The sequence below is a fragment of the Netta rufina genome (genome assembly GCF_964035555.1).
Source record: "Netta rufina genome assembly, chromosome: 24".
In the NCBI taxonomy this organism is placed as follows: Eukaryota; Metazoa; Chordata; class Aves; order Anseriformes; family Anatidae; genus Netta; species Netta rufina.
Window position 1 is genome coordinate 421,195 of NC_140148.1, and position 12,625 is coordinate 433,819.

Genomic DNA, 12,625 nt, shown 5'->3' on the forward strand with positions numbered 1-12,625 from the left:
CTTTCATCAGCGCTTGATTTAAACTATGGGGTGCAGTTCCTCTGTTTGCTTAGATAAAACTTGTTTGGAACTTAATTTTTAGTGTTTGAACACAATTAACGTCAGCTGAAAACTCACCTTTCTTGCTGTTTGTTGTGTGTTGAAAGAGTAGCCAGCTGTCTTTACCTCTGTTATCAGCAGTCTGGGGCGTGTGTATTCAGGAAAAAAGGCAAAAGCTTGAAAGACAACTCTTCTGCTTTGTGTGAGCTGTGTAGCATTTTCTTCTATGGGTAGGCTACATGTGCTCTGCTTATAGGAAAGTTTTAAGTTAACATCTTTCATTGTAGTTATCTAAGTGCCTTCTGCATAACGTCCAGTATTGGTAACAAATCCATAGCAAAATGTCTGTTCACAGTAAAATTGAGCCCAACATCTCCTATGGGGAGGTAACTGCTCCTGCCTCCACAGAGATACATTGCTTTGTCAACTTGTATGTTTCTGTAATTACATGGAGTCAGGATTTTTTTTTTTCCTTACTACCCTCTTATTTGAGGATCTCAAAGATTTTTCCTACAGTATAAGAAGATTCTTCATTCTAGTGAATTTGGTAGTATAGTGCTCCTTTTCACAGATGGATCCTTTTCACAGAGATCATGTACTGAGCACAAGAGCAATGAGTTGAACAGGTTTTGGGGCCAAACTACCAGAGCCTAGTATTTCCAGCCTCCTCCTTGTATGCCCTTCAAGTGTGAAATCCGTACATATGCAGCATGAGTGTTCTTGAAGAAGAATATGCTGCTTGTCCCTAAATGATGAATCTGGCCTTATACCTGGAAAAGTGATTTAGGGTTTCATAGAGAATCTCAGTGGAAGGTGAGAGTCAGGAAGAAACACATATCAGCACAGGAAGTAAAATTTGGATTTAGGAATGTCCTCTTCACTAAAATCAAGCTCTCTTCGTTCTAGGAGAGGATCAGCATGATGCTGGCTTTGGACAAGACAGTTCTGATGAAAATCAAAGCTGGAGTTTGGCCCCTTCCATGACATCTGATGTCTCACTTCCATCAGACTTCCTAGATGATGGTAAGTCACTGATGTTTTTTGAAGCCCTTGTGCGAAGAGGATGGAAAGGTAAGTGCAATTTAACGTGACTTGTTCTGTTTCATCCATCTCATAATGCTGGAGACGTTTTTTTGTTGACTGGTGACTATAATCAATGACTGTAAAATGTTATAGCAATCCCAAATTTAGTTTGGTATTGCTGAAGACAAATGCATGGTGCAAGTTGGAATTGGTTGTTCTCTTTTGGATAAACAGCAGTGATGGGAAAGAGCAGAATTTGGCAAGTGGCTAGCATTTTCCAAAGTTAACTTGTAACTTCGGGGTCCATTTCTTCTCGGATGCTCAACCTCGCACTTCAAAGGGGTTATGTCTTCTCATACTTTGTCTCACTCCACCTTTTGAAGATTAGACCCCTTTAAATTGTCTTGGCCAGGAGAGCCTTTTTTGGGGACTTTCTAGAACTTGGGAACTGGGGCTCCCTCTTCCCAAGAGTGTAGAAGCACTCCCAGCTGGGAGGTGGACATGAGCTGGCATGCTAAGGCCAAGGGTGTATTCAAAGCATTGAATGCCAGATGGAGGGGAGGTTTTCTGGGCAAAGAGGTGCTGTGATGTTCGCTTCTGCTTGTGAGTGGTGGTTTAGGAGTGATGAATTTGTGATATGCTATTGAAATTGAAGCCTACAGAGCTGAGACGGTTCTGGTCTTCTTAGGGGTTATCTTTGGTCCCTACTGAAGGATTGACTGTTTTGGTCTCAAAATTTGGATTCTCAATCTCCCCGTTCCCGCAGAGCTTATTTCTTCCTTCTCTTCCACTTCCCTTGTACTTTCCACAATGCTTTCTTACTCCCCTCTCCTCATCCTTTCTCTTTCAGTTTCTCTTTTCCACCTCTTCCTGCTCAATGTACTCTTTCATGTCTACTCCTACTTCTGTTAGTGAATCGTTGGTCATTAGTCAAGAACACAGAGCGATAAGGATTTATTTGGGATGAGGCCATAAGGGCTGATTGGCACCAAAGCTTCCTTGTGCAGTGCAAAGCACTAGGTGTATTTGCCATCTGTATTGATTCATTTAGACTGATCAGAGACAAGGTTGGTCTGATCGTTAGCTAGTAACTGCAGCATGAAAAAAGGTGTGGAGTTGTGACTTCTTCTAAGAGCTGGGCTGCCCTGGGAAAACTGAAAATTGTCAGGAAACTTAAAATTGCCCTCGTTTGAGTCTGGACCCCCACGTCCTGCGACTTGGGCACGCCAGTCCCTGTAACATTTATCTCAGTGGGCTCTCAGTGAGGTGTGCAGCCTGTCTGCTGCAGAACTGTAAAGAAGGCACAATGATTTTTTTAAAAAATGAATATGAAGGCAGTCTCATGAGGATTTACATCGTTACTTCCAAGAAGGTGGATTAAGCTAACGGGTGTATCAAACAGCTTTCATTTCTGAGTTAGAACATCCCTTGTGGGAAAATCAGAATGTTTTAGGATTACGTGAACTGATTTTTCCTCTTTGCAGGTTGTGTTGGCTTCCCTGCATTGGGTTGCCTTCACCTTTCCTGTGCCCCTTCTTGCTGCCACGCTCCTATTTCTGTTTAGCCAGGAAGGTCCCTGGAGCAGGCTCTCTGACTGTGCTAGCAGTGAGCCTGGCCAACCGTGGCTCCCTGGGGTGCTGCTGTCACACACATAAGTGACCGAGAGCTGCTGCTTCTCAGGTAGAACAGGTAATCCACCTAGCTATGGCCAGAAGAATAAATTGGCCCTGTAGGAACAAACTTACAATTCCTGCGGCTTTTTTCCATCCCTTCTTAGCTCTGTTTTGCAATAAGAGGTTATGTTCTCAGGTGCGTGTCCTGTTAAAGGCTGCTGTCTGTTGCGTTCCCAAATTCCCAAACTTTATTGATTCAAGGCTTTGATGGAAGCAGATCTCTGGCTGGGATGATGCTCACTGCTGCCTCTCCTTACCAGGAAAAACGGGGGAGTGCGGGCAGGGGAATGCCCCCACTGTTCCCTTTCATTTTGAAGAGACTTTTCCATTCTTCCCCTGAACTTGTGATGGGAATCTGAGAGAGCCTTTAAAGTTGTCTCTGGAGGAAGCAAGAGGGGCTGTGCGAGTTGGGGATGACTTTACTCAATGAGGCATGGCCCTGCTCTATAGGATTGTCCCTAATGAGTGATTAAGAAGCTAATGTTTGTACAGTGCTGGGAGGCTGTGGAGCTCTGTATAAGTGCAGAGTGCTGTTATGATGATGAGTATTTCTGGTGAGACGCCTCCCATGTCATGCACCCTGCTCAGACCACTTGGAGACTTTTCAAGATATTTTCTCTCTTAATCTGGTAGATCTGTCTGCCGGCGTTCATTGATTTCATTTTGCTGAGGTGTAAGGTACCACAGCTTCCTTGGGGGAGGAGTGGCGCATCTAAAATATTGAGCACTTTGAGATATTGCTTCCTCAGTTTTCTGTCTTTTTCATGGCTCTCTAGCAGTGCTTCTCCTACCATCGCAAAGCCTCTGATGTCTTCCTGGAGGGACACTGAGGCAGGAGCCGAGGGATGCGCCCGGTGCCAGCGCAGCCAGCTCACAGGGAGCTGAGGGGTGAGGGCTGCTGCGGCCCCTGCCCCTGCCCCTGCCTGTCTGTGGCTGTGCTGCTGCTGCCACATCATCGGGAGTGTTTTATTTTGTAAAACAGGCACACGTTAACATACAGCTCCTTCCGTTTTGTGTTTTTGTTTTGTTTTGTTTTTAATACTGTCTTAAAATCAATTCCTTTGGCAAAAATTCCTTTTGCTTTATAAAAACTCGCTAAAAATGGCTTTTATCTTAAAAGCTGCGGTGGCTGGCAGGCGAGACGGTGCTTCACTGCGCCCCAGCGGCGCGGGCGAAAGGGGAGCGAGGGAAAAAGAGACGCGACGCTGACGGCGGGGGCGGAGGCTGCGAAGGGCGACGCGCCCCGCAGTGGTGCCGGCAGCCGGGGCGGGAGGGGAGAAACCGCGGAGCGGGGCTGCGGCCGCGGGGCCGGGCGGGGCCGGGCGGGGCTCGGCGGCGCCCCCTGGTGGCGCGGGCGGGGCGCGGCGCGGGCAGGGCTCGTCCCTCGCCGCCGAGGGACTGCGGAGCCTCGGGAAGCGGCGGCCGCGGGCCCGCCTGCTGCAGGTCTCAGCCGCCCGGCGCGAGGTCTGCCAAGGGGCTGAGAAAAGGCAAAAACCCGTATAAGAAAAAATGCTTAAAAAAAAAACACAACAGTATATATTTATGTACTGGAACTGTAAAGAAGCAGACCTCCTTAACGCCGCGGAGGTCGTGTGCTTCGAGGTAGCGCTTTCTGAATGGCAATGCACCGTAACGTTAGCGCTCTGAAGCCCCGTGTGGTAATGTCTCTGGCACTGTACAAATAAGTTCCTGGAACGGTACTCGGTCTGGTCAAAAGGTTTGGCTGTAGTTTATGCAGAGCAATTCAGTTCACCTTTGTATTAAGTTTTATTAGTTTGGGGTGGAGGGGAGGAGGGTGGATTGCTTGCAGGCTGCCAGAAATAGATGTGTATGTTGCATAGGGGAGCCCAGACCTTTGTAGCAAACAAGCGGTGGGAAGAGTAATGCCACCAAGATTTTCAGCTTTCATTTAAAACAAACCAAGCCCCAACCCAAAGTGGCTTCGTGTACTCATTTGGGATTTTACAGCTGCAGAAAACTGTAGTACAAGTAATCACTGCAGAAATTCTGACTTGTGGCGGCAGCGCCCAGCAGCTGCGCACGTCGAGCTACAGATGCTGATCCTGAGGGCACCCAACCGAGTCTGAGGTTTCATGGGTGCCTGTTTTGAGCTCAGAGTCATTTTTCCTTTGAGACACTCAGGAGTCGGTCTGAGAGGCTGTTGTTGTGCTAAGGGTGTGCAGAAAAGCAGGTGACTGCAAGTACCTTCTCTGTCTCATCTAATCTCCCCCCTTATCTTCCCCTGCACCCCATAAAAGCAGTTCTTCTTTGTAAAGTGTTGAAACCTCAGGCATTGGTGCTGACCGGTGGCAGGACCGGAGGCCGTGTCCTGCTGAGGCTCAGCCCGGCGCTGGGCTGAAGCTTGGCTCTCTCAGGAGGGCCCTGGCTGGTGCCTCATGAGCGCTGCTTTTAGAAGTGATCCTGATACAAACCAGCTTGGGCCCCAAAATGTTTTGGTCCAGCCTATCCTTTAAGCTCCTCCAGCTACATGGAATGCGGTATCATGGTGATTATTTGCAACTGAGGACTGTCAACCTCAAGATTCAAATGCTGGCTTTAAAAGCATGGGTTGTTTTATGCAAAATAATGTGTCCATGGTTCTGTCAGTGCCATTGGGTGTTACGTGCCTTGGTGTGTGGTTTGGAAAGATTTTTTGACTAACCACTGGGATGTTTGGTTTTTAAGCTGAGATTCTCCAGTGATTTCTTGTTTCCTTAAGAGCTTGGGCTCTTACAACCAAACCAAACCAAAACCAAGAAAAACAACAGAAAACACCACCACAACAAGAAAACAACAAAGTGTTATGAAACATGATGTAGAATCTCAGCAGTTTAAATCTGCAGAACCTCAGATGAGTTATAATTCAAATTGCTTAGACTTGGGTGAAATGCTACTACCTTATGAATGCAGATTTCCTAAAGCAAGAGTCCTGACTCCCTCCTGCTTTTCCAACAGGGACAAGCAGGATCAAAGTCTTCCTTGTTTTACAAGTGCAGGATCGGATAGAAAGATTTACTTCCCATACCTCGAGGACAGTCTTTAACAACAAGATGTTCTTTGGATTTTTTAGTAAGATGCTTAACAGCAGAGAGCTTGTGTGGAAGCGCTGGCTTATGGTCGCAGCTCAGAATGGGTTGCAGCGGGAGCTGCCCTCAGCCGCGGGCGATTTCCCGGGAGCGGGCGCAGCGCTGCCGGGTGCACGCTCCGGGGATGTGCCGGCCATCAGCAGCCTTCTCATGGAGAATTGATCGTTGCCCCGTCCAACCTGTGAATTATCAGTGTGCGAGTTACGTGGGGGCTGGGATAACTAACGCACCCGCTTCCGAAAGGCCTTTTTATTCATGAGTATGTAAATCTAAGGCATAAACGCTTTGTGTCTCTACATTTTCCTCAGCAGAGGGATGAAATGCAGGAAATGCAAGTTAACAGAGTGTCGGCTGGAACTTCATTAGAGCTTCTCTGCTGCCCTTTCTAAAAGAAAGCCATTCTGGCTTCCTAAGTTAGCAGGCACTAGAGTATCTCCCTCGTGGAGTGCACGGCACCGCTGCTCAGCGTGAGGCTTGCAGGGTAGAAGGAGAGGTGTGGGGCTCGAGGCTGTGGCTCTTTGCCCCCTGTGCCCATGCAGATGCAGCCCCAGGAGCCAGAGCCCTCGCCCAACTTGGGACATGGTGCTTTGCTCCTGCAGCAGCGCCGGGGGCTGAGCGTGGTGGGACGCTGGGTGCAGGTCTTGTGCTTTCTGCTCTCATCAAATGTATGAATAGTAAGGTAAAATATTTGGTGGGAGGGCTCTGTGTGTGTACCTCAACAGGGACAGGTGTAAGAAATGGTTAGATTTAGATGATCTAAAGGGTAGATTACACACTTGAAGTGTACTGAGGTTGGCAAAGATCCTTTTTTTAAAAAAACAAAACAAAACAAAAAAAAACACAAAACAACTTACTAGAAAATGGAAAAGTGTAGTGACATCATTAGCAGGGGAAGCAAAGGAGGCTCTTCCTCTACTTGAATGACAAGGTGACTTCTCTGAAACCAGGGTAAACTTTTCATTCATGGTAGGACACATTTGTGTGACAACTTGAGGACACAAAGGCAAACTAAACAGTGCTTTTCCCAAATTCCTGGTACCTGTGCCCACAGACCCGTGGGGCCTTTCTCCCTTGTGGGTAAAAGCAAGATATGTTCCAAATAAAAATAGCCTTGTCCTACAAACGAGTTTAGGCTATTGTATGCTCACCTGGGTGGAACTGCCCATGGGGATAATGGTGATTGTGCCAGTGTGTTGCAGGATCAATCTCAAAACACTAACAAGTCCTGAAATACAAAATTCCCAGCTGAGAGAAATGGTCTGGATGGCAATAAAAGCCCATGCTATATATACACATTAACACATGCTAAACTACTACTGACTTCAGCGTGACTTAGGAATGTACATAAATATTTGCTTCAATGTGAGCCACGGGGAATACATTAAATTATTACTCAGGTTATGTAGTGCTGAAAATCACAATGTGCACAAATAAAGCCACTGTCCTGAAGAATTTAATTTTTAAACACTGGTTATAATAAATTCTGAAGTGAAGTGTGTTAAAGGACAACTGGAGGGAAGAAAAGGCCTTTTTTACTTTTCATTTCTTTTATTTCTCCTCTAAATGTAAGTAATCAAGTATAACTTTATTCAGCAGGCTTTTCCCTAGTTTTCCCTAGAGCTGTTGTACCTGCCGGTTGCGTTACACGAGCAAAGAGCCGACGTTGGATGTTCTGTCATTGTCGCTTTGCAAGAAGGCGATTTTGTGTTTATGTGCACATGTGTATTTTAAAGAGTAGCTTTGTTTAAGGCTTACAGTGATGAAGTACTTCTTAAAACAAGTTAAACTTTTATTGTTTAACCCTCTGAGAGATGTGGCAGCTGAAAGAGATTGCATGTCCAAATTGATTTTTGGTCCGTGCTGCAGGGTAGCTGCAAGTGTGTGGGCACATACCTGCGTGCGGTGGGGGCACAGCCAGTGGGGCGCTGAGCAACCACTGGGACTTCACGTTCTAATCCAGTGTCACAGGAAGAGCAGCCGAAACAATCGGCATCATCCTTCACCCTGATAATGCTTTCTCGCCAACTAATAGCTCCTTGTTCATCAAGGAAACGAATGTGTGCCGAGGTGACACGCTCTTCACCCACTGCTCTTTGTTCTAGGGTCCTCCAGACTGATTGTATCAGCTCCAGCACTGACAAATATCCCCCCAAACTTTAACACTATGTAAAATTGAGTTATGGGGTTTTAAGGTTAGACTCCTCTGGCTGAAGGTTGATTGTCTCCGAGAGATAAAGGAATCAGTACTCAACAATAACAAAATCTTTGCCATAGGATAATGCCTGTTATTGAGCTCACAGCTCTCTTTATTTGGTTACAAAGCTTCACCACTATTTTTTTTTCCTTGCACTCATAGGTTAAAGTGGGAGCTGCTGTTTGAAATTGGTGAATTGCTGCTGTTCCTCTATCCACCCTCACTCTGTGCTTGAACAAACACTCTGGCAGATAGATCAATTCCTTCAAACATCCCATCACCCAGGGCTGTGTGTTTGCGGCCTTGGTTTTTAACCGAGTTACCCTCACAGTGGCACCTTCCCAGCAGCAGAGCAGTGCAGAGGTGCCTCTGGCACTTGGATAGCCGTTGGAGAAAGAAGCCTTGACTTCCTTACCGGCACAAACCCCAAGAGCTTGCTAGACAAATCAAGGACTTGGGAAAGGAGAGCATTAGACTACTTTTACAGTAAGGGTCAGTCATTGGAGTAAAAGAAGTAATTCCCACTGTGCTAGGGCTGGTGTGCAGTGCAGGCAAATTGACCCAGGTGGGATAAAGAGCCTGTGGTGTAAGTGGGGACAGCACCTTAATTTTTAGGAGCCTCAAATGCCTCGCTCAGATTCTCTGGCCAAAGAGCCATTCTGCATTTAGTAATGAGATTTGGTCTGCTGTAAATATGAATGGTCTGGTAATACTCTGCAGAGGATCAAAGCATCACAGAGATAATGGAATTTGGGGGAAGGAATCGGAAGTTTATTTCAACTTCAAATGGATAGTACCTGGGGCAAAGGCATTCAGTGCTGAGACAGTCCTACACCGAGGGCAGCAAGGGCCTGCCAAAAGAGATGCCTAGGAGGGGCTAGCAGATGGGCAGAGAAGCCACAAAAACCAAGGGAGGACAAAATTTAGTGGAGGGAAGCTCCCAGTACTCTCTGAACTCCTTCCAGATCCTGGAAGCACTCTGCCTCTCCTGATAAACACCTGATGCATGGGGTGTGTGAAGAAGACACTCATGGTAGGGATGAACTTTCCTTGAAGATTGGGAGCAGTCAGGTGGTTGGTGTCAATCTTTGAATATAGAGGGTGATGCTGTCCACCCCCATAACTCGTCTCTTTGTTTTACCTACTCTTAGTTGCCTAAAAAGACAGAACTCTGCTGTCCCCCAAAGGCTGTGGCCTGCAGGCATCTACTGGAAACACGTTTGGTTGAGTGAAGCTTTCAAATCTGCCCTGATTTCTGCTTCCTTAACTTTATTCAAGATGTTCTCTATAGGTATTTATACCCGTAAAGATCAGTGCTGCACGTGTCACTTAGTGGATGTTATAAAGGTGTGAATTTAGGTGTCCTGTAAGTTTTGAGACTTGTAATTTGTCTCTAGTGTATTGACTTGCTGACTTTGACTCAGACCAGTTTTCTGGCCTTTTCTGGGATGGATACGTGGATGAGAGCTGAGGCTGGCATCTTCAGTGGTAAAACTCTTAGAGAAGTGATTTACTTATCATTGTGCTTCAGAATAAGCCTAATTATTCCAGGGAGCCATGGACTAGAGGATGAGTGCAGACATCTCATGCCCGTGACCTTGGAGGGACACGTCTTCCATCCTGTTCTTGTGCCCGCTGTTTGTGTGCTCAGTGTGAGTGCTCGGTGTGAGTTGCCAAGATATCAGGGTGGATCCAGTGCTGAGATTTAGCCTGTGCTGATGGTGCCTCATTGCCGGAAGAAGCCCACTGTTATCCTGACTCCACTCCTCTCACTTGGTGGCAGAGGTCCCTCACCCTGTGCACGGTGGCACTTTTACCAGGTAACATTCACCTGAACAGACCAGGGCTTCTGATGGAGCAGCCTGGCTCTCAGTGACCCACAATATGCTGCTACTTTTTAAGTGGCCCTGCCCAATTTATTTTTGAGATCGTCAATTACATTGCAAATTTCTATTTATTCCTGTTTGCCTCGCAGCATTCCCTGGTGCTGAATGTGCTCCGAATTACTTTTTTTGTTACCCTGGTTTATTCTTTAGTGGGTTGAATCTCATTTCATTATTCTCTCCATATTCCTAACCTCTCTGTGTCCCCTACTATTATTTCCTCTGCTTTCACTTGATATTTGCATTACCACCTAATTTAGTGTCTTCCTGCTCATTGAATTAATGGACTGTTTACTTGCCTTAGATAAAATGGGGACTAATACCCTGCAGTACCCCAACGCAGACGCTTCTCCCCCACATGACAGAAAGCCATTTATCACCAGCTTTTGTCTGTGGCCCTTGGGCCAATTTTCAGTCTGTGACGATTGCTTCTATCCAAGCTGAGGTAAATTAATTTTTTCAGTGAGATTTGCTGTGGCACCACATCAAACGCTCAGTAAAGTCTCTAGATATATTGCATCTTCCACATTACCCTTCATCTGCTAATTTTGTTGCTTGATCAGAAAGGCTGACCATATGTGCCTAAGGTCATTTGCTCTTTGCAAACCCAAAGGTTGCTTGTTGCTAAGAAAGCAATTATTTCCTAGGTGCTCATAAAGTAATTTACTCCCTTTTAGTGTTTTTTTTTTTTGTTTTTTTTTTTTCATCTGTTCTGTTATTTTATGAGCGTGACATTAGATTTGCCAGAGCATTTTTCATTGTGCTTGGTATTGTGTTTTTAAACTTCAGTCCTACCTTTGATTATTGCCCTCTCCATACTTCTTAGATCTCTGCTATGATTAGAAGGAATCGCTTGTAATGTTTGGAAACTTTATTCTTGTAATTCCTCTAAGACTTCATGTAAATGGAATACATCCATCTGTCCCCTTCAGTGCTTGCACCTGTGTCCTAGCGCTAGCCCAGGGAGCCCGTGGTTACCTGAGTAGTCTCTGTAGGAGCCGTGCATGACTTCTGCTCCTCGAGCTGTGGTGGCATCTCCTGAGTGGGTGAGAATTCTGTGCTGCCCACACATAGCTACATTTGTCATCCAGCAAACATCAGGGTGGTGACACTCCTCTTAAGATGGGTTTCCAGAACAACAAACTTTTCTTTTCAAATGCAATTTGAATAAGGGGATCAGAAACGCTTCAATTTTGTATTTAAGGTCTTTCAAAGCCACTCAATAATAATAATAAAAGAAAACAACATGAGAAAAGAAAAGCAAGACACTTGAAAAACACACACACTTTTGCAATGGAAAACTAACCAGCCCTACCAAGGGAAAACGAGGCCAGACAGCAGCCTGATTTGAATATTCTCCTTTGCTTCTTTTCTTTGATATGCAAACTTGCTGCGGATCAAAGAACTCTGGGAGAAGAAGGACAATAGTGCAGAGCGTGGTGACTTTGGGTTTTGGTTCCTCCGTTTGATCCCATGGTGGCCGGGGTGGTGCTGGGACGGGCGGGCAGTGCGCTGCCCCCCGGGACTTCCCGTCCGCCCCCCGGGCTCACCGATCAGCGGGGGAGCTGAGCTGCCTGCGCGAGGGCACGCGCACAAGCCCCGAGGTTGCAGAAACTGCCATAAAATGGCTATAGCTCTGTTGTCTACAAAGCCTCCATCCCTCCTGGGTACCCCAGTATGCTAAATCTGTGGGTTCAGGCTTGGGGCAGGTGGTAGGATTTGCTCCTTTAATCTTCAGTGTCTATTTATTACAGTGGAGCTCCAGGGCATCTGAGCATGGCCTTTCTCGCCAAGAGACCATAACAAATGGATGCACTACCTCTTTGACACAGAACCGAGGTTTGCGCACCACCTATCTGTGCAATTCGGCGTTGGCTCTTTCCGTCTCTGCTTCTTCTTTTGTTATGATGCTGATAAAACTGGAGAGAGCAGGAAGCGATTTGAATGCAAAGAGCAGCTCCGGTTGACCTTACGCACCTGCCTTCCCCACTGCTTCCTGTCCAGTCCGTGGTTAATATTTCACAGGGGGATGCTCACCTTGTGGATGAGAAAATGCTCTGCCCCAGGCCATGGGACCGTGACTTCGAGTAACCCTTTTCCCTTTGTTTACTCTTAGGTATTGAACCCTCTTGCAATTGCTAATTATTTTTCAATTACCCAAGACAAATGTGAAGGTTAGGGAGGTGCCATTTCTCAGTGACCCTGCTTGTCAATTGCTGCGACTCTTTACTAATGTTGGAGCTGATTTTGTTAGATTTTTTTCATTGGTTTTAAAGAATAAGAGAAAATATCTTGAATTGCAGAGGTAATTTAAGCCTTTCTCTGTCTCCGAATGCTATGAGAAATTAGTAGGCTACTGACAGTTATGGGAAATTCCATCCTCTCATTGCAGCTGAATTTTATTTTAATGGAAAAAAAAAAAAAAAGAAGAAAAGAAGAAAGTGTCTTTAGAGAAGGTGGGGAACCACGGTAAGCCTTATACAAGAAGGCACGATGGACTTGTCCTAGTCTTCTGGAAGATAACTTCATTATTAGAGTGACACTTTGTGGTGCTACCGCAGCATCAAAGCTCTTTTGCACCAGTTCACAGCATTGAAGAGCTCACGGTTTGATAGGCAAGCAGGCAAGGTAAAGGACGAGGGGGAAGATGTCAGAGGAGTGCAAGGTGATTTGACTCTGGCACATCCACCGGATGAGGGTGAGGAGCCATAACCTGGCTGGAAGCGG

The 12,625-nt window shown here is 46.2% G+C and overlaps 1 protein-coding gene across 1 annotated transcript in view; it reads left to right on the forward strand.

Annotated features, from left to right (window-relative positions):
• The window catches only part of SKAP1 (src kinase associated phosphoprotein 1), a 118,340-nt gene that overhangs the window by 4,402 nt on the left and 101,313 nt on the right, over positions 1 to 12,625 (forward strand). The window contains exon 2 of the mRNA XM_084301252.1: positions 946 to 1,062. Within this exon, the coding sequence (XP_084157378.1) occupies positions 1,020 to 1,062 (43 nt within the window). The 5' untranslated portion in view covers positions 946 to 1,019. The remainder of the gene's footprint in view (positions 1 to 945; positions 1,063 to 12,625) is intronic.